Source organism: Vulpes lagopus, chromosome 8 (genome assembly GCF_018345385.1).
Source record: "Vulpes lagopus strain Blue_001 chromosome 8, ASM1834538v1, whole genome shotgun sequence".
NCBI lineage: Eukaryota > Metazoa > Chordata > Mammalia > Carnivora > Canidae > Vulpes > Vulpes lagopus.
The window spans coordinates 46,884,212-46,911,972 of record NC_054831.1 but is presented as its reverse complement, the minus strand read 5'-3'; the positions used below and the strand labels follow the sequence as shown (position 1 = coordinate 46,911,972).

At 38.2% G+C, this 27,761-nt stretch overlaps 1 protein-coding gene across 1 annotated transcript in view; it reads left to right on the top strand.

Annotated features, from left to right (window-relative positions):
- Window positions 1-1,285: 1,285 nt before the first annotated feature.
- SOHLH2 (spermatogenesis and oogenesis specific basic helix-loop-helix 2) overlaps window positions 1,286-27,761 on the top strand; it is a 52,648-nt gene continuing 26,172 nt past the window's right edge. Inside the window, exons 1-7 of the mRNA XM_041767449.1 lie at window positions 1,286-1,333; window positions 6,177-6,254; window positions 13,655-13,869; window positions 21,955-22,016; window positions 22,093-22,197; window positions 24,161-24,260; window positions 25,923-26,033. Coding sequence (XP_041623383.1) covers window positions 1,286-1,333; window positions 6,177-6,254; window positions 13,655-13,869; window positions 21,955-22,016; window positions 22,093-22,197; window positions 24,161-24,260; window positions 25,923-26,033 — 719 coding nt within the window. The remainder of the gene's footprint in view (window positions 1,334-6,176; window positions 6,255-13,654; window positions 13,870-21,954; window positions 22,017-22,092; window positions 22,198-24,160; window positions 24,261-25,922; window positions 26,034-27,761) is intronic.

Genomic DNA, 27,761 nt, shown 5'->3' with positions numbered 1-27,761 from the left:
AGCTGCCTCTGTTCACACCCCACCCAGTGCTTGGGCACGACTTCACTTTTGTCCACTATTGGTGAGCAAACTAACTGCCTCAGAAATATTCATCTAGATACTCAATTCCTGATTAACTGGAAAATCAATAAAGAGCCAACATTCATGACTATTAAAATGTGTTATGCTTCCAAAAATATTGCAGAATGATTCCATCAGAAGCTTATCTGCACCTTTTTTTCCCCATCAAAATCAGAGAACCATACTATTTTTGCATGCTCTTCTGGTCAAAATCAGGCCTTCAGAACACACAGCACCACCTGCTCAGGAAACCAAAGGCTTGCCAGAGACAGCAGGCCCTGGAGATTCAAGCAGAGCACGTTTGTATTATATATGTTCAAGTGGGATGAAGAGTTTAGGGAAATCCAAAGTGACAACCAGATATTACCCTCTGCCTCATCCTCACACCCCCCACCTCCAGCTCAGCCAACCCAACCCAACCCAATTTCTGGCAATGGAAAAATCAGAAAAGTAGTAAAGACCTACAAGAGAAAGGATCCCCTACAGGCCCTGGCCCTCAGTGGATCTCCATAAAACGTCTAGCCAAGCCTGAATAAAGCGAGCTACGTAGCAGCAGCTCCCCGAAGGCTGCGTGACCGTCTGCCCTTCTCCGTGGGGAATACCGGGACCATGTGGCATCACCGGACAACATGGAATTGGGGATTCCACAAGAAAGCGTCGTAACAGCGCTCGCCTTCTCTAGCTTCTACATATATTTGTCTGGGACAAGAATTAAAAAAAAAAAAACGCATTTGCTCAACTCTAATATTCAAACTGAAAGATTTCCTGTAAGACACTCCAAAGATTTTCCAAGCAGCCCGAGGCGAGGCGGTGCTTCCGCTTCCTCCAGGCGAGGGTGGCGGTTGTGAGGCGGGCGCTGGGTGGGACCTGCCCGCGCCCGGGGTCTGTCGCCGTGTGGGTGGGCAGCGCGCCGCTGGCACGGCGCACCCCGGACCCCAGGACCCCCTGGGCAGCCCCCGGGGCCCCTCCCGCCCGGGCCCGCGGGCCGCAGCAGAGCCGCCTGCAGCTCCCCGGCCCCAGGCCGCGCGGCGGGGCCACTTTAAGGCCGGGGGGGGGGGGGGGGGGGGGGGGGGGGGAGGGGCGTGCGCGCCACAGCCTCGGCCTCGAGCCGCCGGGGCGGGGGCGGGGGCGGGGGCCGCGGCCTAGCGGGCGGCCGGAGGCTGCGGCGTGGCCGAGTTCCTCCTGCTGCGAGGCTGCCCCGGGACCGGCACGTGGGCCGCGGGCCATGGCGGCCTCAATTACCTGCCCGCAGCGCGGCCAAGTCTCCGGCCAGGTAAGAGGCGGAGGGGAGGAGGAGGGGAGGCAGCTGCGTCCACGAGGGCGCGCGGGCCGGTGGCCCCTCGGCCGCACAGGTCTCGCTCGTTTCGGGGGCGCGAGGCGCTCGCTCGAGGAGGGCCGCCCCGGGGGCGCGCGCCGCTGCCTGAGGACCTGCCTGTCAGGCGCTTGACCTTTGTCGACCTCCGGTTTTCGGGGCCGCCAACCATTCAGAGGGTTACCGGGAGTGAGACTTAGCAGGTATCAGGACGGCATGTGAAGGACGACAGCTTCGGTTTTACTTTGAATATAGGAAAGTTTATTTAACATGCAAAAGTTTATTTTGGGCATTCTTGTCTGCACAGCTTGGCATACTTTTTTCAGTTTGCTTACGGGCACGGGGGCCAAAAAGTCCTCGCGTGTCCTCCTCAGGCTTCCATGCGCGCAGCAGGCGGTTGTGCCTGGAAACCGAAGCCGTCGGCGGGAAAAGGCATCTGCGCTCTTCACACGTCCTCCCACCCTCCCGGGATCTCAAAAAGCCCACTGGCCTCTTTTGAAAGCACCTGATTTATCTTCCCCTTAGCAGAAGCACAAAATCATTTCCATGACGGTTTTAGATTTAAAAAAAAAAAAAAAAAGAAAGAAAGAAAAAGGTGATGACGAGCCTTCCTGTGAGGAGGAAGAGCCTCACCCACCCCAGAAAGCGAGACAAGATGGTGCTGGGCTCTCTTACTTCAGGTATCTTGATAGAGGAGAGGCAAACCTTCTGGGCTGCCTGAAAGCTGCTTGCCCTTAGAATGTTCTTCTGCGTGCGTCAGTCTCCTCCCTCTTTAGTTAAGCACAAGCTTCCTGAAATTACCACTGTGGAGTGGACCAGTTTAATACAGTTTTCTTGATCATTTCAAAATGGAGGCACCCATTTAAACTCAAAGGAAAATTGGTATGTGAGGGTACAGGATTAGGCAAAGCTGCACAAAATGGAACTCTGAATAAAATCTGATTATCTAGTAGTACCTAAATAATCGAGGCTTCCTAACCTTGGAAAGTCTGAAGCCCCAACTGAACCTTTTGTTTGCATTTGAAGAGCAGCCTGTTCAGTTTCTCCTGATAGAGCTGTTTAAATCCCTTGACTCCTGGGGAATCTAGAGGCCAGCAATTGCCCTGTGAGAGCATCAGCCCATGCAGCTGCTGCTGATTGTCAGCACTGCTCCTGGTGATAAGAATGACATAAATAACAACTCACTAAAATGTAGGAGTGATTTGCTTTAAGCACTTGAGCACCTGCTGTTACTAATTAAGGGCTTAGCCCGCTGCAGATTGCAAATGGAAATCCAGTGTTTTAAACACTGTAGAGACTGGGGTGCCCTGTGTGGTACTGTGATTTAGAAATCAAACTGAGTGGATAAAGAACCACTGGTGTCGACGATGTGGAAATAGAAAAACTGCCCACACCTCAAAGATCTACACCAAAGTTTTAGTAGTGTTCATCCTCAGGTGGTGGAATTACAAATGCTTTTTATTTTTTCTTTAGGCTTCTTTTGAATTTTCCAGTCTTTCCCAATGACTATATTGTTTTTGTTTAAAAAAACATAAAAGGTGCAGTATGCAATTCAAATAGGAAAAAAACCCACCTAATGAAGTCATGCATCAGGTTGTGTTGCTCATAGGTGAAAATCTTGGACATCCTAAAAAGGCAGTTTCCCAAGGCAGAACATACTAGAATTTGTTCATTTTCCTTTTATTATTCCTGTCAGTAGATTCTTCTCATCACCTGTGTTCATGTTACACTGCCAACAAGATATTTTTAACTGAATATTCAGATTTAATTTGAATTATAAGCTATTCAGTTAATTTGTTACTTTGGGATAGTGGACTAGGGCAGTGTTGTAGTTTGTTAGTTAACATTCCACATGTGCTATGGCACCAATTTTTGTAGAGCAGAGAAGGAAGCCTTTGATGGTCAGTTCTTTGGAAGTCAGTTCTTTCCAGAGCTGCTTTATTTCATGCTCCCTGTGAAGTACCTCACACCACAGCACACAACTATAGACCCCTGTGCAAAACAGCCTGTTAGTGGTGTTGCACATCCTTATCCCTTTCTGGATCTTTGCTCTTTTCTCCCGGGGTACCCATGTCCTGCTCTTTGGAGCTTCCTCTTGACATCTCTCCATGCTAGCTGAGAGATTCTGGGGGAAATTAGACCCTGAGCCTCTGAAGGGAATATTGCAGTCAGAAGCATCAGCGTTAGTAGGAAAGGGTTCAAATTAGCAGTTGATTTCTGTTATTCATGGCTTACCTTTTCTCCTCTGTGGGCCTTATTTCCCCTTCTCTAGGGCTCAGAGCTCTAGGGCAAAGAGTCATTTGACTTAGAGCTGTTTTCAGTGCTTGATGAGGACACATCTAACTCCACTTCCTCTGTTCTCCATCAGATTGAATGGATATTTTCTGTGCACAGGTCTGGTGGTATTTGAGAAAACATGGCAATAACTATCAAACACAGGGCATTGTATTAGCCATTGTAATGATCTTGGATTTAAGTATTATTGCCTTCCAGTTGAGGATCACAAGTGTTTTACTGAAAGCCACTAGTAGGTGGCTGGACTTGGTAACAGAACCTGGTCTGTGTGCCTAGAAAGCCTTTGCCCTCTTTGCATTGCATCCAGCCGTTAAGAATCAGTAGTAGCTCTGCTGGAATTGAGCCGTATACATGTTTCTTCCTGTGTTCCAAAGACTGAAAGGTATATTGAGCAGCAGAAAAAAGGATTACTAGAATGTCAGCCCCATGAAGGCGGGGACATTGTTCACTTTGTATTCCCAACACAGCATCTGCCTTGCAGTAGGAGCTCAATAAATATCTGTGGAGAGAATAAATAGATTGCAATCATATTTAAGCAGATGCAAAGTGGCAGGATGCTTGAAAGGAAATCTTGGTAGTAGAAAGTTTTACAAGTTATTCATAGGACCCCTTGGTTTATATATATTATTTTAGTGCAATTATTAATAACACCCCCTTTCATTCTCAAAAATGTCTCAGTTTGGAAGGCAAATGATCACTGTGTCTGTGGTAGATTAGTTTTAGACGGTCATAGATTGCTTCAATTAACCAGGTTAATTAGAAAAAAAAACCTGTAATCACTCCTTTTATGACCACTTGTTAATGACCATTTCAGTTTTTGGCATTTGATTCACAAGGGAATATATTGATATAGAAGAAATCCTGTGCTGCGATGGAGATTCACAATCTGAACTCAAAAGTACCACAGTATAACTTTGATTCCCACACTGCTCCTAAAGTGCTATTGGAAATGAGAGATGTTTATAAAATGAAAATGGAACACTCTAGAAAGATCCTGATACTCTATAGTGTAGAAATTCCAAAGTGTTATGCTGTCTTCTTAGAACATAGGGCATTTGAAGGAAATGGAAGGAAATAAGGCTGGTGACATGGGTTGATACTAAGCTATTGAAAGGCCATGCTGAGGAGTTTGAATTCTTGCCTGTTTGAAACAGGGTTAGGGTTAGTGAGATTGGCACAAATCAATCCTCTGGTCCAATCCAGACCCCAGAGTAGGACATACTTAAACATGTGCTGATGCCTTCAACAAGGAAATGGGGGGGGGGGGGGAGTGAGGGGCTGGGGGGGGGGGCGCAGATATTCCAAATTAGAAGTCCAAGGGTGGCCTAACCAAATGCAATATATAGTTCTTCCTGGGATCTTGGTTTGAACAAAGTAGCTGTTTTCTGGAAAAAAAAAAAAATTCACAGGAAAACTTGGAATTTAGAAAGCAGATGGGATCAAATTGCCACTAAAAGAAAAGAACAAGACCTGCAGCTTTAAAAAGGTCTAAAGAAGAGATGCAGAGGGAAAACAATTCTAGTGGTAGCCCAGACTGAATGTTACAAGAAACTGATTGAAGTTGACCAGATGGTGCTCACCTGGTGAAGAATTAGCTGTATGCAAAGCACCTGGACCAGGTGGGTCCCTGGATTGCTTACCCCTTGGACTCTCCCAGTGCACACCTACTTCATCCTGAAGAGAATGAACTGTGTGTGGGATCCAGGTTCCTGGTGTTGGTAATTTCCAGACCGTTATCACTGACCAGGAGGCGTAAAGGAACGGCAGCTCTGCCCAGGAGGGAAATAAAATAAAATGCTTGGCTTTCAGAGTAGTGCCTTCCATTATTATTTTGACAACTAGCTCCAGCCTCTCTGGTCTCTGGGTTTACTGCCACTGTCCTGACCACTCACACCACGACCCACAGTCGTGTCTTTGAAGGAAGCAGCCACTGGGGACACTACTTGTACATGTCAGCTTAGTCCTTGATTTGTGTTTATGTTTGAATAACCTAAATGTTTGATCTCCAGACATTAACAGAACTAGATGCAAATGCAGATACTAGACACAATTATTCCATAGACAGGGTATTAAGGGGACAGAAAAAACTTTTAAAATTCTAATTTGTATTCTCAGTGAGGATATCACATCCTAAAAACAGCCAGTTTTGAGGAATTACCAAAAAAGGAAAATCTTAGAAGTAAGTGACCAATTCACATTAAGTGAAGTCATAAAAATCTTTGGACAAGTGAGCTGATGATGTTATGAAAGGGACTCTCTTTGAGAGAAATGGAGACATGAAGAATCAATGGTGGATGTTCCGCATTTAGAGGAAAATTGCCAGGGAGGGATGAAAGCAGAGAGAATTGAAAAATTGAAGGAAACTTCCAGAGCCAAAGATCCACACTGAGTGCCAAGTAGGATGAGTAAGACTCATACACAGACACACCCTAGAAAACCATCAGAACCCACAGCATAAAGGGAAAGGCACTGGAAGGAAAATAAAGCAGCTTATTCTTTTCATCAACAGCTGGATGCTAGACGAAAATGGACCAATAGCTTCAAGGTTCAGAGGCAAGGGATTTTTGACCTTGGAAGTATTTACCAGGTAAAACTAGCACTGAACTGTGGGCCCTAATGCCACTATTAAGTAATAGAAATAAGGAGTTTAATTCCCAAAGTCTTACAGGAGCAGCAGGAGGGAGAAAGGAAAATTCAATCAGCCTAACAAAAGGCATGGGAAAAAAGAAACAAAATTACCATTGGTGGGAATCCTGAAACAACAAATGAAGGTAATAAGACCATTTCATATTAAGTTATAAATGTTTCACAATTAACATTGATTACTACATGATCTTAGTTAATGTATATTAGTGCCATTAATGTAATTAATTAAATTCCTATGTTAAAAACAAAAATCACAGATTGTGAAAAGAAACCTAAAAATTCGGATATATGCTATGTACAAAATTTACACAAAGTCAAAATGATATCGAAAGGATCAAAATAGCTTTGGAAAACTACTGTGTACCAGAAAAAAATTTCAAGTGGAAAGCATTAAAAAGCACAAGGAAGTATGTTTCAAATAGTTTTCTGTCCATATCAATTATCAATGTATGATATATATTTAAAATGTATGATATATATATTTAAAATGGGAAAAATAAAATAAAATAAAATGGGCTATATAAACATTGTAGGTTATTATATAATATATAATCTAATGTGAATATGTGAACATGTATAATTATCATGAACTTTATATATTGAACCCAAAATTAGATAGAGTCTGTAGTTGGATAAATTGATAAATTCACAAACTGTAATTAGAAAGGAAAGATTTTACCACATCTCATAAACTGAAAGGTCAAGTAGACCTAAAATAAGAAAGAAAACATTAAGTTCTGTCTAAAAAATACAGAATATATGCCCAGCAGGAAATACACTTATTTTCAAGTATCCATGGAACAAACATTAACAAAAATTGACTGTTTACTATAGCACAAGAAAATATCAACAAATTCTAAGGAGTAGTCATGTAGAATACATTCTCTGTTGGCAATACACTGAAATAAGAAATGACCAACTAGTCAATAGTCAAAAACAATTAAAACCCAAAACCCTAAACTCTTGAAAATTAAAAAGATTTTTATGTAGGTGTTTAATGTAACTCTTAGGTTAATATAGAAGTAGTAAGTGAAATTACAAACTAGCAATGAATGAACATAAACACAATATATATCAAGATCTATGGGGGGCACATCAGTGCCATTTGGGATACTGTACCATCCAAAAGCACTTTCTGCAGTGGTGACAATGTTCTATAATTAGGCTGATAGGACAACCACTTGCTATGTGGATATTGAGCACTTAAAATGAGGCTAGTGCAACTGAGGTGAATTTCAAGCTTTATTTTTGGTTAACATAAATTTAGATAGCCACATGCAGCTATCATGTTGGACCACACAGTTCTATAGTCTCTAATAAAGCATCACCAAGAAAAAGAAGATAAGAAAATTTAATTATATATTAATCTTCAGTTAGAAAGCAAGAATAACAATGCAAGTAATAACATATACATTTAAAAACATATCCATTTGAAAAGAGATAAAATGGATTAAAAATTATATTTAAAAAATATAAATAAATATAAAAATTATATTTAAAAAATATAAAAATTATGTTTAAAAAAATAAAAAAATATATGAACAAAATTCACTTAAGGTAGAAAATCTACATTTCTTGATAATCAATAAGGAACTGTAAAATGTACTCTAAAATCTATCTTCTCTAAAAGGCTTCAGGCCCAGATTCCGCAGACATGTTTATCTAAATTTCAAGAAGCAGATAATTCTGTTGTATAAAATATTCAAGACCATAGAATAATATTAAAACTTTCTGCTTCATTCTCCAAAGCTGGCATAACCCTGATGATACCCAAACCAGATAAGGCAATATGATAAAACAAAAAATGTATCCAGTTTCACTTAGGAACATGGATGGAAAAATCTAAAATGATATCAATGAATTTAGTCCATATATTATAGGCTTATCCCAGCAGGACAATTATGGCTTGACATTAGAAAATCTATTAATGGAATTTACTACCTAATAGAACATAGCATAAAGGAGAAAAGAATATGATCATGTTGATACTAAAACATTTGGTAAATTTCAGCACCCGTTTCTGATTTAAAATTCATTAACCTGTTAGAGGGTATTGACCAGAAACCTTCTGTATTCTATTCAGTGGCAAAAACATTTGAATTATTCCCACTAAACTCAGGAACAAGACAAGCATGCCCAGTGTTACTCCTGCTATTTGCCATTGTTTTGAATATTCTAGCCAGTGCTTTAAGATTAATAAGTAAAAAGTATATGTTATGGATATAGGGATAAAAATGTCATATATATATATATATTTTTTTTTTAGAGATAGAGTGTGTGCGCATGCGTGCTCGAGGTGGGGGAGGGGCAGAAGGAGGAAAGGCTCTCAAGCAGGCTCCATGCCCAACTCAGAGCCTGTTATGGGGCTGGATCTCTCAACCCTGAGATCATGACCTGAGCTGAAATCAAGAGTCCAATACTTAAGTCACTTAGCCGTCCAGGCATCCCCAAAAATGTCATTTTTGAAGACTGAATGATTATATACCTAGAAAATTCAGAAGAATCACCTAAAATATATTAAAACTAAAGAAAGAGGACTCTAAAGTTCTTGAAGCAAATTCCTCATCAGAAGTTAGTAGCCAAATAAATAAATAAAATAAAAAGAAATTAGTAGCCACTCTCTGTGTTAATTATAATCAATTCGAATCTATAGTGAGTGAGAAGAGCTACCCCCTATATAATGGCTCCAAAACTTGAAAATATCTAGGAATAAACATGGAGACATGTGCAGAATCCATATGAAGGTAACATTTAAAAAGACCTGAATTCTCTAAATCATTCTTCCCAAATAGGGAGATTTAATACTATAATGATATTCCCTAATTATTCTGTAAAATAATGCAACCATAATCAAAATTTTAACAGGCTTCCTTTATGGAGCTTGACAAGCTGTTGCTAAAATTCTATTGGAAGAGAAATTGTGGGAAAATATCTAAGGACTAAACTGAAAAATTGCAAGGAGGGAACTAAATTCTATCAAATAATAAAAGACATAAAAAGAATTAAGGTTGCACTAATTAGGAGTAGGCAGACAGACCAATGGGTCAGAATGAAGCCCAGAAAATCATACATACATACATATGTGGCACTTGAAAATACTGAGAGAAGTTTAGCTATTCACTAATGCTACTTGGGTAATGAGCCCTGCATTAGAAAAAGATGGAATTAGATCCCTACCTCATATTAATCACCAAGTAAATTCCAGATGGGATAAAAAGTAAAATGCCAAAAATAATACTGTGAAAGTATTAGAACACACTATGAAAGCATGTTTTAATAATATAGAAAAGGTTTTGAAAGCAAGACAAAATTCATCAAATCCATAAAGGAAACAGTAGGTGAATGTTACTAAATATTAAACATTTATTTGTGACAAGAGATCTTATAATCAAAGTTAAAAGCCATGACAAAGTAGAAAAAAGTAGCTGACATATCCAGGATATATAAACTACAGAGCAATAAGAAAAAGATAAACAGCAGATAGGAAGATGGAAAAGGTAATAAGTAGACAAGAATAGTAAATAGAATATGCAATAAACAGGAATGGAAACTGCCACTACAATGAAAAGATACTTAACCTCACAGTTAATTAGAAAAAGGAAAATGAAAAGGAAAATTGAGGGGTCTTTTTTTGCTCACAATATTGGCAAAAATGAAAAATTAAGACTAGTCAGTTTTATTAAGGATTTGGGGAAATGGTACTCATAAACACTGTTGGCAGGGAAATAAATTTTTCTAGCTTTTGGAGAAAACAATTTGGCGGTATCTAAGTTGAAAAACAAAAGCTTACCTTCTAATCTTATAGTTTTGCCTCTACGACTAATGCCTATTTGTAGAAAGATTATTTATTTTTCTTTTAAAAATAAACAGCTTTATTGAGGCACAATTCACATACCGTGCAATTCTACCCATTTAAAGTGTACGATTCCAAAGGGGAAAGGAGAAAAAATGAGTGGAAAATATCCGAAAGGAAGACAGAACATGAGAGACTCCTAGCTCTGGGAAACGAACTAGGAGTGGTGGAAGGGGAGGTGGGTGGGGGGTGGGGGTGACCGGGTGATGGGCACTGAGGGGGGCGCTTGATGGGATGAGCACTGGGTGTTATTCTATATGTTGGCAAATTGAACATGAATAAAAAGTAAATTTATAAAAAAAGATAAGAAGCTTTTGCACAGCAAAGGATACAGTCAACAAAACTCAAAGACAACCTACAGAATGGGAGAAGATATTTGCAAATGACATATCAGATAAAGGGCTAGTTTCCAAAATCTATAAAGAACTTATTAAACTCAACACCAAAGAAACAAACAATCCAATCATGAAATGGGCAAAAGACATGAAGAGAAATCTCACAGAGGAAGACATGGACATGGCCAACATGCACATGAGAAAATGCTCTGCATCACTTGCCATCAGGGAAATACAAATCAAAACCACAATGAGATACCACCTCACACCCGTGAGAATGGGGAAAATTAACAAGGCAGGAAACAACAAATGTTGGAGAGGATGCGGAGAAAAGGGAACCCTCTTACACTGTTGGTGGGAATGTGAACTGGTGCAGCCACTCTGGAAAACTGTGTGGAGGTTCCTCAAAGAGTTAAAAATAGACCTGCCCTACGACCCAGCAATTGCACTGTTGGGGATTTACCCCAAAGATTCAGATGCAATGAAACGTCGGGACACCTGCACCCCGATGTTTCTATCAGCAATGGCCACAATAGCCAAACTGTGGAAGGAGCCTCGGTGTCCATCGAAAGATGAATGGATAAAGAAGATGTGGTTTATGTATACAATGGAATATTACTCAGCCATTAGAAACGACAAATACCCACCATTTGCTTCAACGTGGATGGAACTGGAGGGTATTATGCTGAGTGAAATAAGTCAATCGGAGAAGGACAAACAGTGTATGTTCTCATTCATTTGGGGAATATGAATAATAGTGAAAGGGAATATAAAGGAAGGGAAAAGAAATGTTGGGAAATATCAGGAAGGGAGACAGAACATAAAGACTCCTAACTCGGGGAAACGAACTAGGGGTGGTGGAAGGGGAGGAGGGCGGGTGTTGGAGGGGAATGGGTGACGGGCACTGAGGTGGACACTTGACGGGATGAGCACTGGGTGTTTTTCTGTATGTTGGTAAATTAAACACCAATAAAAGTTAATTAAAGAAAAAAAAAAAAAGAGTGTACAATTCCATGGTTGCTATTATATTCACAGAATTGTGCTAGCATCATCAAGGTAAATTTTGGGACATCTTCCTCATCCCAAAAAGAAATTCTTAGGGGTCTCTTCAACCTCAGTATCCCCTGGTAAGCACTAAAGTACCTGTTGTCCCTACGAGTTTGTCTACTCTGGACATTTCATATAAATGGAGTCATGCACTATGTGGTCTTTTGAGACAGGCTCCTTTTACTGAGTATTAGGTTTTCAGGCTTCAACCGTGTTGAGAAATGTATCACCTTTTTAAAATTGTGGTAATATATACATAACATACTATTTACCACTTTTGCTATTTCTCAGTGTGCAGTTCAGTGTTATTAATTATATTTATGATGCTATGCAACCTTCACCACTATCCATTTTCAGAACTTCTGAAAAATCATTCCAAAAAGCAACTCTGTCCCATTTAACACTAACTTCATTTTTTGTCTCCACCAGCCCATAGTAACCACTATTCTACTTCTGTCTCTTTGACTTTACCTACTCTAGGGACATAAAATATTAATGAAATAATTCAATATTTCTTCTTTTTTGTCTGTCTTATCTCAGCATGTTTTCAAGGTTCACCCATGTTGTAGCATGCTTCAGAATTCCCTAACTTTTTAAGGCTGAATAGTATTCCGTTCTGTGTACATTCCACATTTTTCTCTCTTTTTTTTAAACATTAATCTCATTTATTTCTTTGATTCAATCCTGTCTGTTTTTCATAATTAGATCCTTCATAAATCATCCATAGTTATCTTCAATTTAATGAGCCTAAAGATACGTATGTACAAAGATATATTTACAAAGCTGTTCATTATAGCATTGTAAGAACAATGGTTTAATAAATTATCATCATAAATGAGGAACATTGGATCAAGATGACAGATGGGCACATGTTCTCCTTCCACTCCATATCCCACCAAATGATAGAAAATATATATTGAAGAGACTAAATCTATAACAGCCTGGAAAGTGAGAATGTTCCCAGTCAACTGGCATTTCTGAGGAATACACACACACACACACACACACACACACACACGACATAGAAATCATGTGGAAGTGTGTAGACCAAACTACAGACAGTGGTTGCCTCTGAGGAGGGGATTAAATGGTTAAATAAAGGCTCATCTCTTTTTTTCTAAACAAAAGAAGGAAGGAAATTAAAAGGCAGATAGAAATGAGAAGTGCCAAAGTTTTGCTTATTTTGAACTTGACCAATTTCTTGTACCTTAAATGTTCCTTCCAGCAACCCCTGGGAAAGCAGGCTGAAGGGGAGAGAAAACCCCATGGTGGACCACCTTAACCAGCATGCCCTGCGGAGTTGTGTCTTTGGGAAGCTGCCTTTCTTGGCATTTCCAACTCTTTCACCCACTTCTTTGGCTTCAGCTCTGGTCAGCAACCAAATCTGTTTTCTCGCAAGGACCCTCTGTGGCCTGCCACTTCCAACTGTCCACTCTTTGCATGAATTCAAGCATGCCCCTTTGACAGTTTTGGTGGATTGTGTTCAATAACTGTAGAGAATAAAACATAGGAAAATAGAAGGTGAAGATGGAAATTATATTTTTCTTACTTGAAATGTCCTTGAAAATAACCCCAAAAGGAAAGAAAGATGCTTTTTTGGGCTCTAAAATATTGGGGTTTGAATAGCATGTTTTTCCATCTAAAGAAAAGACTATGAGTGTCTCTTGGAATTTAGGAATTTAGATCTTACTCTGTTCTCTGGAATGTGCATTCATCAAAATAAATGATCTGGGAGAGTCACCAGTTTGTTTTTCTCACTAGTAGATGGATTTTTCAGCAGGATGAGTGACTGGGAAATGGGCCTTACAAATTCTATCTATTGTTCCTAGGATAGAAAGAAACTGGTGGGAAAGCCACAGCAGAATTGCATTTGTAGGCAAAACTTTTAAAAATAGCATTACCTTCAGATCTATTCACCACCCTAGGTACTGAAGACAAGAAATTAATAGTTCCTGTCTGTGAGCTCCTTAGAGTTGACCAGTCTGCTTGCATAGTTAGTCATTGTGTTATTTGTCACCTTTATTTATTGTATCCTCTGGTACATGACATCTCCTCGATGATCAGATATTAATTATGTGGTACTTCTGCTTTTTTCTTCTCTTTCAGGCAAAAATAGACCTCTTATTAGTTGGAGATGTCACTGTTCAGTACCTGGCCGATATTGCTCAGAAATCCTTTTCAAATATTGCAAAAGTCACCATAACCATGAGGGATGTGGAAGAGGCAGCAGTACTTCTGGAGAACTGCCCATTTGATGTGGTTTTTCTAAAGATGACTTCTTTACCAACTGCCGAAGAGCTGGAAGCAGTTGAATTAATTAGGTGAACTTCAAAAACCTTGACTCTGTTATCTTTATAATAGTTATTATTGAAACCCATTTCTATTTTTTAAAAAACCTTAAAAGAAGGTACTATTTATGCTTTAATTTTTAAGATGAAAGATGTTTTCATGGGCAGAATAGGTATACACATTGTTTTTATTGCCAGTTTGACATACTATTATAGGAATTATTTTAATTAAAAAGTAATTGATGTGGCTGAGAATGTGAGAATTAATTGGTTGTAGAAATTTATTTAGTATATAGTACTTACCTTATTCTCATAGGTACTCCTTTTTAATAACTATGTCATTTAAAATGGCACATCTTTTCAGAGTTCATTAATTGTGATGGCAGATACTAAAGCAAGTGAGCACTCTTAGTTCTATGTCATGTTAGCAATGGACTAAAATTGTCTCTTTCAAAGATGTCCTAATGTGAAAGAGCCCTGAGGCTCTCTGGATCTGTTGAGTCCTGATCAATATCACCTCCTATATTTTTGTTTCATCTTGTAGCTCCATAGACATTCTGTTTCTATTTGATCCACTCCATGCTAGAGATCTGGAGTGTCTGGTGGTGGGAGAGTTAGGTGCTTTCTTGGCGTGGCTATACGACCTGAGCTGAAATCAAGAGTTGGATGCTCAAGTAACTGAGCCATGCCAGTGCCTCCCATTTTGGATGTTTTTAAACAAAGTTAGGTCAAAACAAGTGTGTTCCTCTTCTACAAGAAAATTTGATAGAGAAAGCGTAAGTGCAGATAATATTGAAATATATAAAGACTTATAATAATTACAAGACAGGACTTTCAAGACTAAAGGAGAATGTTCAGAGACAATATTATTATCCCTGAATGAAAAGGAGCAAGCATATTACATTACAGGAAAAGAAAAATTGGAATGGGAAAAAGCCAAAGTGATGAGTTTCTTTAAAAAGAGAGATGGGTAGATGGATGCAGCTCCTGGGGTTTCTTAGAACAGGTGAACATCTGCATTTCTTTTGGCTTTCCACTGAGAATGTTAACCTTAGTCAAACCAGGCAAATTGCCTCAAAGTGGATTTCACTTCCAAGTTATGTTGTGAACTGTCCTCCTTCTGAAGATCTGCCTATTTTATTAACATATCTTTAAAAAACAACTCCTATACAGAGTTCCCCTGGCTGGGACCTCATCATAATAATTGCATTTATTATAGTATTCCAACATGTTTACAACAGTGTTATGAGGGTGGTAGAGCAGGGTTTTGTCATCCCCACATGACAAACAGTGAAGAGTGAAGTGATTTGCCTAAGCGCCACATGACTTATTTTTACAAAACTCAGACTTGAACTCTTTTTTTCTCTTCATGTTCTTTGTATGCATTCAGTGTATGCCAAACTTCCTATAAACTAATATCATTTTGGAAGAGCAAAGAACAAATTAGTGTGGCTGATCTCTCTCTTCATTCCAAGAATAGGAGCCTAGCCAGGTCCCTCTGAATGTAGTAAAGGCTTTGTATTATCTCAGCATTGAAGCTACGTGTCGTGAACAGGATAAGATTAAAGTTCTATTTAAGAACAAGTGTTATGTCTTGTTGCAATTATTAAAGGCTAGGTTGGAGAGAACTCCTTCCCTGATGCTCACCTGTGTGAGTTCTCCCTACTGGTGGTTTCTTTGCTCAGAATAACACAGCTAAAGACTTCTCAGCAAAGAAGAGAAGGTAGATGAAGTTACTAAATATACAGAAATGCACATCGTAGTTCTAATATTTTGCTATAAAAACATTTATTTGAAAAGAAAAGGAGGATCATTTGAAAACACCTGGATGTGTTTTTCTTGTCTCTTGTTCTGTTTATGCCCAATATCTAGGACAGGTCTTGACTAGTTAAGTACTCAGTGTCTTGCTGTGGGTATGAGTGAATACCTGTGTGGATATGTGGAAGAAATGCCATCCGGGGCAGACAGTGCATTCTTTGCACACCTTTTGTCTTCCTCCCTAAAAAGGGGATAGTTTCTTTGGAGAGTCTTTGCCTTTCATGATACTGGCCTCAGAGGCTTAGGATATCTCTGGAATTCCCTTTCTTGCCCTCAGAACTGTTATGAGTTTATGACATGAATTATTGTGGAGCATGTTTATATTTTTGAAGCTGTGGTTTTTTTCTTAGAGCAATGAGTCTTGTGAACTTACTGCCCCATTTGTAAGGCATTTAAACCTTTATCATTCCTAAAGCACTGTATCTTTTGAGTTTGAGCTGACATTTAATGTCTAAACCAAAATGAAATGTCTTGTTTAGCTTTTCTTTTGTTGTATTTTAGATTTTTCCCTTTCAGATCCTTGTTGCTTTGTAATGTCTCAAAATCTGGATGAGCTTTGCAAAATATGCAAGTATTTATCTTTCATTTCTCTCTCTGGGTACTTTATATGTTTCATCAGTTAATGGGGAGCTTAATATAGAGTAGAAATGTTCACACTTATTTGCAATATTAGAGCCCATAATTACAAATCTATATAAGACATGGATTTCTATTGAAGAATGAAGTATATAGCCTGCTAGCTATAATGTTAGACTTATTTTAGGATAAAATGTAAACAACCTATTTAAAAAGACTGACATTCTTGAGGATTATGGCACATCTTAGGGGCACCTGGGTCGCTCAGTTGGTTGAGCATTTGCCTTTGTTTCAGGTCATGATCCTGAGGTCTTGGGGTGCAACCCCGTGTTGGGCTCCCTACTCAGCAGGGAGTCTGCTTCTCCCTTTCCCTCTGCTCCTCCTCCTGCTTGTGCTCTCTCTCAAATAAGTAACATCTTAAAAAAGAATTATGGCACATCTCAATTATAGGTTAACATTCTTAATAGTACTCCCCCATTTGATTTCATATTATGAATACATTTTTATCGAGCCAGATGAACTCAAATCCTACCCATTGATAAAATATTGTAAGGTAGTTGAAGGGTTCATATGCTTGGCTTCAGAATTCCAAATTTGAACGACGCCTAAAGAGCAGATACTTGGGCAGCCCAGGTGGCTTGGCGGTTTAGCGCCTCCCTCAGCCCAGGGTATGATCCTGGAGACCCGGGATCGAGTCCCATGTCAGGTTCCCAGCATGGAGCCTGCTCCTCCTTCTGCCTGTGTCTGTGCCTCTCTCTCTCTCTGTGTCTCTCATGAATAAATAAATAAAATCTTTATTTTTTTGTTTTTTTTTAAATAAAATCTTTAAAAAAAAAAAGCAGATACTTGATAATTCAGACACATCCTAATACTTTATCTCCCAGAGGCAGGTATGGAAAATTAAAATATGTTTTAAAATCATCAATAATGTATGGATCCTGTCTAAAATTGTAATTTTTTTTCCATTCCATGAAGTGTCTCTACAGTTCTTAGAATTCTATGATCCTTGTGAGCTCCGAGCAGTTCAGCAGTAGCAAAGGAATGCAGAATGTGGTTCCATCTGCCCTGGCTATAAATCAAGTTTGGATCTGATTTTATTTTTCCCATGTAGTTTCAATTGTCTGATCGTTAACTTATTAATTCACTAAGAAAACCTAATCTTGTGAGCTACAGGGATCCATGTAACAAGCTGTCTTTTTGTATCCCCAATTCTAAAACATCTTTGTCTTGACCATGCAGCTCAGTAAATATTATTACCCAATTGGCATGACCTAGCTCCCTGTATGCTTGATGATAAACAAAATAACAACAAAATATTGAAGTAGTTTTACTAAAAACATTATTCTATAAATTGATGGTTGACTCTAAATGTGGTGACCCTGACTTACAAGGTTCACAGCAGGAACTCTTCTGAAGAATAGCATGGAAACAGAGCACACCAACCTTCACTATTAACCAGAATAAACTCTCAGAACTCAACTATATTTCATCACAGGTGCCCTATTAGGAGCAAGTGAACTTAGTGTTTTCACATATATAGTAAAGCTCTCAATTTTCTCATTGAAAATGGTTGTTTTAATTAAGTTATTAGCAAAGACCATTATTTGTTACAAGTCCCAGATAGGCCAGCCAGGTTAGTTTGGCTGCATTTGCCTCACAGATGGCATAAAGGATAGCTGTACTCAAGAAGGCTACCACCCAAAAGGGACACTGGCTTTTGTCCCTTTAAGTCCTGTGACTCTGAAGGAAATTATTTTAGGAATTTCCCCTGGCTTCATAGAGACTTATAAGACACCACTGGTCCTCTTATTAGATGATAGATTTCAGAGGCCATGGCTTTCTCGAGGTTCTTCAGTCAGCTGAGTATACAACTCAGCTCAAGTACTTTATATGATCTTTTTAACTTTTTTCAGCTACCAGGGACCAGACCTGGGGATAGGGGCTAGATTGGGCATCTGTACTGCTGCACCTTGAGTTTATTACTGCTTCCAGTTCCAGAGAATACTAGAGACAGGCATAGAAAAAGGGACACTAGAATATCAACATCCAGGCTTATATGTAGAGTATGGTCTTAAGAACCGTCATGACATTTAAATAGTGTGTTGCATGAAACATAAGGAGAAATGAATGCCTCCCCCAAAGAATTGCAAATTTTTAAAACCCAAGAGATTTCAACTGAGAAAGTACTCATAAGGTCTCAGAACCTGCAATTTGACTTTGGTATATGGAAGAAGTGCTATTAGTTGGAGTGAATGAAAGATTTTTGCTTTATTTTAGTGTTGTTTAGTTTTAAGGGATATTCATTCATTAGGAAGAGAACTTTTTTTGGTGATCCTGGAAACTAGAAACTCTTAGCTTGTTGATCTGTACAGAATGTGAATGAACAGCTGAGCTCCAGACTGGTGTGTTGGATTCTGGGAATTCTATTGATTAGTGGAGCTCCTGTACAGCATCACAATTAGGGTTTTACTGGCAGGGGAAGTGTTTGGGTGGGTAATTGATTCTGTACAAATGACAAAAATCCAGCAATTCCAACTCTGATATAAAACTTGAAATTTGAATGTCATCATGAGGCATGTGAATACACATATCCAAATCTAACCTATTTTTGTGCCAATAACATCAGTTTGTAAAATAAAAAAAATAGAATATTTTTAAAAGCAAATACTCTGTTTTATTTAAAATTCTCTAATGCTAGAGTTTTAAGCTTATAATTTATTCTTTGTGAGTCAGCAAAATATTTTTTATTCCAACAGTTTGGCTAAACCATCTTGTACGTTTCTTTCTGTGGTCCTATTTGTTCAGTCCATTTTTCCCTTCCACTTCTGTTTCCTCATCCAATTGTCATACTTCCATTATACCTCACTTAAAAGCATACATGAAATACTTGCACTGTGACAGGGGACGTTCTTGTCACCCACAATGCCACCAAAACCACCTACACCAATATGCTCATGTGCCTTTCTTACCTCCATGTCCAGTCTGCCAGTTAATCCTTATCAATCCATGTATGCCTGTTTTGTTGGTAGTATTTCTGCCCAAGCTTCTCATTTCCTCATTCTCTTCTTTTTTCTGTTAGCCTAAACTCCTCAGAATTCATAGAGCAGAATCAAGCCTGAAGAAACCTCAGTTGTATGTATGTCACATGTTAGCAATATTCTGCTTGTTTGAAGTAATTAGTAAATATTCCGAGGTGTTTATTTCTTTAAAGAAAGTTCTTCGTCATGGCTACTTTTCTCTACCATCAGTTCTTGCTGGCCTAACTGCAATACGGTCTCCCAAATCCACCCTTTGACATCACCCCCTGTTCATGCCATCATAGACAGAGTGGTCTTTCTAAGATGCAAATACAGTCCTGTTAATAGCTTAATAGCTTCCCATTGTCCATTTTAATAAAATACCAAATCTTTAATTTGGCCTAAAGGCCTCTGTACCTTCTCTGGTCTTATGTGTCTCTTCCTCAGATGCTCTCTACCACTTTGGACTTCTTTGACTTTCTCAGACTTACCTGTTTTTTCTATTCTAGGGCCTTTTCCCGCAGCCAGTTCTGTTTGTCCAGAATGTACTTTACTTCTTATCTGTTTCTGCCCTCCCACTCCCCCAATTCTACCTGTTGTATGATTAACCCCTAGTCAGCCACAGAGGCATTTCTGCCTAGAAGCCCGAGGCTGCAGAGTAAGGTCGTTCCACAGGTATAGACTTTCCTGGCCCCTGTGGCTTTCCTTCACACTAGGCACATATTTGGCTACTTAATTAATTATCTACAGTGATTTGTTCAATGTCTGATCCCCTCAAGAAACTATTAACTCCGTGAGAGCAGAGACCTGTCCATGATATCCCCTAGAGCCTAGCACAGAGTCTGGCACACAGTGGTTCTCGATATATGTGACTCAGGTATATAAATTACGTATGCAGTTGACCCTTGAACAATGTGAGGGATATGGGCACCAATTCCCTGCACAGTCGAAAGTCCATGTATAACTTTTTTGCAGGGGATATTTTTTATTGTGATAAAATCACATAACACAAATTTTTACCATCTTGTCCATTTTTTAGTGTTCAGTAATGTTAGGTGTATTCACATTGTTGCTGATATATGTTGTCATGTATCTCCAGAACTTTTTCATCTTGCAAATCAGAAATTCTGTTCCTTTTAAACAACCCTTTTTTTTTTGTCCCTCCCTGTATCCCCTGATAACCACCATTTTACTTTCAGTTTCTATGAATTTGGCTACTTTAAACACCTCATGTAAGTGGAATCATATAGTATTTACTTTTTTTATAACTGGCTTATTTCACTTAACATAATGTCTTAAAGGTTCATCTGTATTGGAGTATTTAACATATTTTCCTTTTTTAAGGCTGAATAATATATTCCATGTATGCATATAATACTGTGATGGTTAATTTTTATGTGTCAGCTTAATTGGGCCATGGGTGCTCAGACATTTGGCCAAACATTCCTCTGTAAGGACGTGTCTGAAATACTTTCACATCATGTTCATAGCAGCACTATTCACAATAGCCGAGAGGTAAAAGCAACCCAAATGTCCATAGAGAGATGAATGGATAACAAAGTGTGGCTGTATTATTCTGGATTCTCAAGAAACAGAACCAATAGGATGGCTATCTATCTGTCTATCTATGTATCATCTATTTGTCCATCTGCCTAGAGATAGAGAAGGAAAGAAGTTGATTTATCTTAAGGAAGTGCTTCATGCACTATGGAAGCCAAGAAGTCCCAAGATCTGTAGTTGGCGAGCCAGAGACCCAGGAGAGACAATGTGTAGTCAGTTGAATCTGAAGGTCTGAGAACAAGGAAAACTGATGGTATAAATTTCATTTGAAAAGCTGGCAGTCTCAAGACACAAGAAGAGCCCATATTTCCATCTGATTCTGAAGGCTGGAAAAGGCCAAGGTCCTAGCTAAGTAGGTCAGGCTGGAGGAGTTCCTTCTTACTCAGACTTTTTGGTCTATTTAGGTTCAATATATTAGATGGAACCCACCCACTTTAGGAATGGCAATCTATTTTACTCAGTATATCTCAATTCAAATGTAGTTCTCATCCATGTATAACTTTTCTTTAGAAATTAAAATGGTGGCATTAATACGGAAGTTTAGTAAAAGTAGCATCTCAAATTAGCTATGTTTAAAAAGACCACTTTTATTCTTGCTTAAAAAAGAGCCTAAATCTTATCCAGATTCCAGACCTAAGCACTAGTTTACAAGAAATATAAGAAAAAAAGAAATATTTAAAGAATGCTGTGGGGATGAAATCATTAAAATGCAGAATGTGAAAAATTCTGTAAGATAAATGACCCCTTTTAAATATATATATATAAATAAAGAGTAAGATAAAAAGAAATAAAAACAGAGGAAAGGGAAAATTGAATCTTGATTTGTATAAACTAACAGTTTAAAAAAATCATAAGATGAGGCAGCTGGCTGGCTGAGAGGAACATGCAACTCTTAATCTTGGGGTTGTGAGTTCAAACCCCATGTTGGAAAAAAAAAACAAAAACAAAAAAAACAAACCCCATATTGGGTGTAGAGCTTACTTAAAGAAATAAAAACTTTAAAAAATAAATAAAAAGTAAAAAGGGATCCCCAATTTCTAAAGAAATAAAGAAAACCACTCTAGTTTAGTTCTTAGTAAGGTAAAATATCGAATCTAAATTTTTTAAATGATGATTTTGCTTCATTTTAACACTTTTTTCCTCTCAGATTTGGCAAGAAGAAAAATACACATTTGCTGTTTGTTTTTATAACCCCTGAAAATTTTAGAGGTATGTGCCTGCTGGACATATTGTTTTTTCTCCAAATAGAAATCATAAGGTCAATATTTAAAACAAAAATTCTTAGGTTGTGTTTCAGGGCATGGAGCTGACATTACTTTAAGTGAACCACTGACAATCGAGAAAATGAGTATTGTGGTAAAATATTGGAAAACCTATTTCTCAAATACTGGTGAGTGAAAACGAGATTTCCAAAGGTTTGAAAAGTTCTAATTAAATTCTACAAAAACTATATTTATACATTTTTTAAAAAAAATTTTATTTATTTATGATAGGCACACAGTGAGAGAGAGAGAGGCAGAGACATAGGCAGAGGGAGAAGCAGGCTCCATGCACCGGGAGCCTGACGTGGGATTCGATCCCGGGTCTCCAGGATCGCGCCCTGGGCCAAAGGCAGGCGCCAAACCGCTGCGCCACCCAGGGATCCCTATTTATACATTTTTAAGTTGGTTTTCCATTGATGCCTTTTATTTGCTAAGGATTAACTATATGCTGTGTACTGTAAAGAACATGTAATTCCTATTAATTATAGTGTAAAAGGGAAAAATGAAAATAAACATGTTCTCTACCTGTAACAAAAAAATTTACAACTTCCAAAATTTAAAATGTGTTGCCCAAGGACAAATGCAGTGTTGTGGCAGGCACAGGGTGTTTCTTTTTAGTGCCCCAGGTGCTGCTGCCATCATTTCTTATTCTTCAAAATGGAATTAATCGGGATTCCTGGGTGGCTCAGTGGTTTGGCGCCTGCCTTTGGCCCAGGGCGTGATCCTGGAGTCCCGGGATCGAGTCTTGCATCGGGCTCCCAGCATGGAGCCTGCTTCTCCCTCTGCCTGTGTCTCTGCCTCTCTCTCTCTCTGTGTCTATCATGAATAAATTTTTTAAAAATGGAATTAACCATGCCGTGTCATTGTATGAGTGTCTAAAAGGCAGGGCCACTAATTTTGAGTTATCTTATACTTTCTGCTTTGCAAAACATTTGCTCATAACTTAGTCTACTTAAGTTAATAGGATGGTTGTCCCTCTCTTAGATTTTTAGACACAGATAATTGGTGTCAATGCTTCCATTAGATCTCACATTTCTAAACTCTTCACCTATATTGTATTAGGTGTATCACCAGCATCTAAACATTTAAGCTAATTAAATTAACTTTAATTTGACTTATAAAAGGACAGACTCCAATTTCTTTTTTTTCTTTTTTCTTTTTTCTTTTTTAATTTTTCTTTTTTCTTTCATTAAAATTTTCAGACTCCAATTTCTGAAATTAAATTCTACTGGAGTCATTGTTGGTCAGTGAGTATTTATGGTTTTTCTAGGCCTGAGATACTGATGGGAACTTTTAAAAATTAAGATGATGTTTTTCTTAAAAGAGGCCTGAAAAACACTTTAAGGATCATCTTCTCTAAACTCACACTCCAGATGATATAGGACAACCCTCCTTCTTTCGTGTGTGTGTGTGTATTTGTGTGTTTTTAACATTCAGGGAAGATTAGTGAGTCTGTTCTGTAACATTCCAATGACTCTCAACCACTACAGCTTCAGAGTTCTTTCTGGAAATGGCTAACGGGTGACCCAGATCCTCTTTGCAACCTCTCATTTGGCTCTCGGTGGAAATAGAGCAGCTGCTTATCACCACCTGTTTAACACCCTCCCTATTGGTCATAACCACATCTGCTTCTGGTCATTTCATCTTTGCTTTGAGGATAAGCAGCTGCAAAAAAAAAAAAAAAAAAGACAAAAGAGAAAAAAACATCAGATGTCATATTTTGACAATACGGCTGCTTACTGCAGACTCATACATATTTTCTATCCTTGACATTTACCTATAAATAAGTTAATAAGTAAACTCATTTGAATGTGTTTTAAGCACACCTGCCACTAAGTTTAGAATCTAGTTAAAAGAGGATGTCCTGGAGTGAACAATGTATATTTTCATTTTGTGTCCTAACTTGGGTGGTTTCATGTTTTACAAACTTAAATCTATAAATTGCTATCTATTTTAAAAATATTACTTTGTAAAATCTTTTGAGTAAAAAATGGCAACTGCTTTTTGATTAGGACTTGTGTGTATGATTAACATTAACCCCCCTCCCCAGTGATTTTAGAATTAAAATAGTCCCCACTTTAAAACTTTCAGTTAAGAATGAATATTCTATGAAGCCCGAAGAACCTGGATTGCCCCTGCAGAAGTCCTGCAGTGAACAATTGGGATATTTTTCTACTGATCTATTTGCTTGGTTAGTTTTTGTTTTTGTTTTTACTTTTTCATAATAATAACTTTTACTATATAATTTCTGAAGAACTTATTGATTGTGGAACACTAGTTCAAGTGCTAGGGGTGATCCAAAAGGAAGAAGAGGCTGTGTTATAAAAGAGGAATGTGACTTTTTCTGTGTTTCAGTCCTGATCTGGGATGGAGGGTAGTGAATACTTGCAGAAGTATTCACTTCAATCTAAGGAAATACTTCATAACAATCGTGGTTGACCACAGGGACCAGGGTGAATTGCAAGGTAGTATGTTCCCAACACTGGATGTATTAGAGTCTGGGTTATCATTAATCAAAGTTTAATAATAGCAATGGTATTCACACTTTTTGGAAACAGTAGAATCTTCTTCAAACAAAAATTTTACTTATAACCCCAGTATTTAAACAGATAAGAGTGGCCCCAGATGTTATCTTCCTACTACTAAGCTTCTCACTGACGTTCTTTTTTGAATTCATAAATCTATCCCCCCAATTACTGAAAACAACCCTTAAAAAAGGTCTCTTTGTCTCTGTCTCCATCTCTCCCTTCCTGAGATATTATAACTGGTATTCAAACCTCCATTGGATAAGCAGTTGTCTGGGGTCATACTTTTCTAATGCTGATGTTATCTACTTATAAAAATTCCGTTTTTGTGAAAATTTTTTGTTCACTGTAAGCTGATTTCCAAGGAGATTTTAAATGGAGCATAGGGCTACAAAGAATGAATGTAGCTACCAAGGACATTGGTGATGATGGTGAGAATTTTGAATAAGTCACTTCCGGAATTTGTAGAATGTGACCATCAAGTATTTGTAGAAATGTGACCATATACTATTTTGAAGGAAAAGACTTGGCAACCAATAAGTGTGGTCAAACCAAAAATGTGCTCACTTAAGTAGTACAGAGATATTAATAGGTCTCTTAATCTTATTTAACATTTTAACCTGAAAGAAATTTATTGTATTAAACCTTATCTGAAATATGAGTTTGGGAAGGGTTTTGGAAGGCTTTGTGATTTTCTTACATTACTTGCAACTTCTTTTTGAACCTTTCTTGTCTTGAATCTTTATTTTTCCTCAGAATCCTACCACTACAAATAGAAATACATTTTCAAATCAAGTTGTAGACCTTGGAATAAAATGTATTAGGTTATAAGTTTCTTAGGGAAATATTTTAAAAAAACATTCATTAAAATGTTTGGAGAAGCTTTAGAAAAATGGTAGACCAGAAGATATCTAAATGGAAGGAACCTGACCTTTGCTGATCAAGTTGGAATAGTGTACTATGGCCCTTTAATCCTTTGTGTTTTTTTCTTGTAACACACTTTCAATACAGTCGTATAATTTGGAGTAGTCGTAATCAGTGAGGTCAGAATATTTTAATTCTGCTTGTATCTGTTACTCTGTATATTTTAGAATTTTGATTAGTCATTGGATTTATGATGATCTTGATAATAAATTCTTTAGAGTCTTTGAAATAAAACATTCTGCACCAAATAAGTAAGGTAGTGAAGTGCTTTGATATTTACTGCACCTTTGCATGAAGCAAGGGACTTTGAGAAGTACCTTTGATTAATATATTGGTGCTTATTGTTTAATATTGCCTGACAATTTTCCTCTTAAATCTGTGACATGATTTTCTCTTGTTTCTAGCTCTGAAGCTCTAAGAAATGACATTGGGCTTGAATTAAAGGCTCCAGTGCCAGATTCTGAGAAAAGCAAAAAGATTTCTCTTCTTCATTCAAGCAAGGAAAAGCTGAGAAGGTGAATTATGATACAGTCTGTTTTTAGTATTATCCCTTTTACTTTCATGAATTTCATAATTTTTTGTAGTACTGTTAAAAGTCTCCATGAAACTGGTAAATCTGGCAACTAAATACATGCCACTCATTCATTCACTCATTTTTTCATTTAGCAAATAGCTGTGAGTATCTGATATGTGCCAAAATATGATTGGAGAACTAAGATTTAAAAAAATTCTTGCCTTCAAGACCTTAGTCTAGTGCTCAAATAGACTTTTAAGTAGGCTATTAGATAGAAAATTATGTTTTCATAAATGTCATGATAGAGAAGAGCACATAGTAAGCACACTGGGAAAGTCACCTAAGACAGAATGAGGGAGGTGGAAGGCTTTGTTGAGGACATGATAGCTAAATTGAGCTTTAAATGAAAAATGACTATTAATTTGGTTTAAAAGTCAGGGGAGGATATTTCATGTAGCAGGAATGGCAGATACAGAGGCTGACAGTATAAGAAAGTTTAGTGAATTTATGAAACTGCAGGTGTATCCATGTACTTGTCTATAATGGCACAAGTGGGAAGAGGCAGGAGACGAGAAGTAGTAGGTAAGGGTGTTGCACGTCATGTTAAGGAATTTGAATTTGAATCTGAAACTGTTGGGGAAGCTCTGAAGGATTTTTGCAAAGGAGTGATAATGAGATTTGCATCTAGAGTGAACACCCTAGCAGGATGTTAGTGAATTAAATCCAGAAGCCTGTGGAATCTGTCAAAAGAAGTGATGAATCCTTAATGATGGTTTTAGAAACAGGAAAAGGTAGAATAAATAAACCAATTCCAGATATACTAAGTGGGTAGATTCAGTGTAAGCTTGGATGCAGGAGGAGTCAAGTGTAACTTGCAAGTAGATGTTGCATCTACCAGCTGACTGGGAAGTCTGGTAGAATGGCAGTCTGGCAGTGTGAGGTGATTTTTGCATTTGTTGGGTGTGAACACTCCAGTTTACATGGAGCTGCTCAGTCAGGAGTTGGCCTTTAGGTTCTAGAGAAAAATTTAGGCTACAAATATGGACTTAGAGTTTCAGGATACAGCATCTACTTAAAGCAGTGGATGAAGGGATGGATATGATGACTTTGTAGAGCATGTAGAGAAGAGATAAGTGGAAAAAGGAGGACCTTGGGAAAAGCCTATTTAAGGTACAGGCAGCAGAGAAGAAATTGGAGAAAAGAGAGATCCAAAAGCCAAGAGGGAGTAGAATTGAGAAGACCAGAGAGAAGAATTTCCTAAAGGAATGACTGTTTAAGAATATCACGTGACACAGAGAGCAAGTAAGGGGAGAACTAATAATTAACAATTTATCTTAGGCAAAACCTAAACATCATTGGTCTTGGCAAAAACATTTTCCATTAGCATGGTTAGGGAAGAAGCACCATTGTGGAAAGATGGAAAATGAAAGGTGGGAGCAAAAATGAAAGTAAAGAGAAAATGAGGGTGTGTGTTATGTAAAAGGAGATATAGAGTAAAATGAGAAATTTTGATAAGATTGAGCCAGGCTTGAATAGGTTTATTTATATTCCAAAAGAAGTAGCTGGAAAAGATGTATTTATGGTATAAAAAATGAAACAAAAATTTATTCACTTGAAAACATGACTATGGATTAGCAATTTGAGTACGGCTAAGTGGGTAATTCTTTGTTGTTGTTGTTGTTAAAGATTTATTTATTCATGAGAGAGAGAGAGAGAGAGAGAGAGGCGG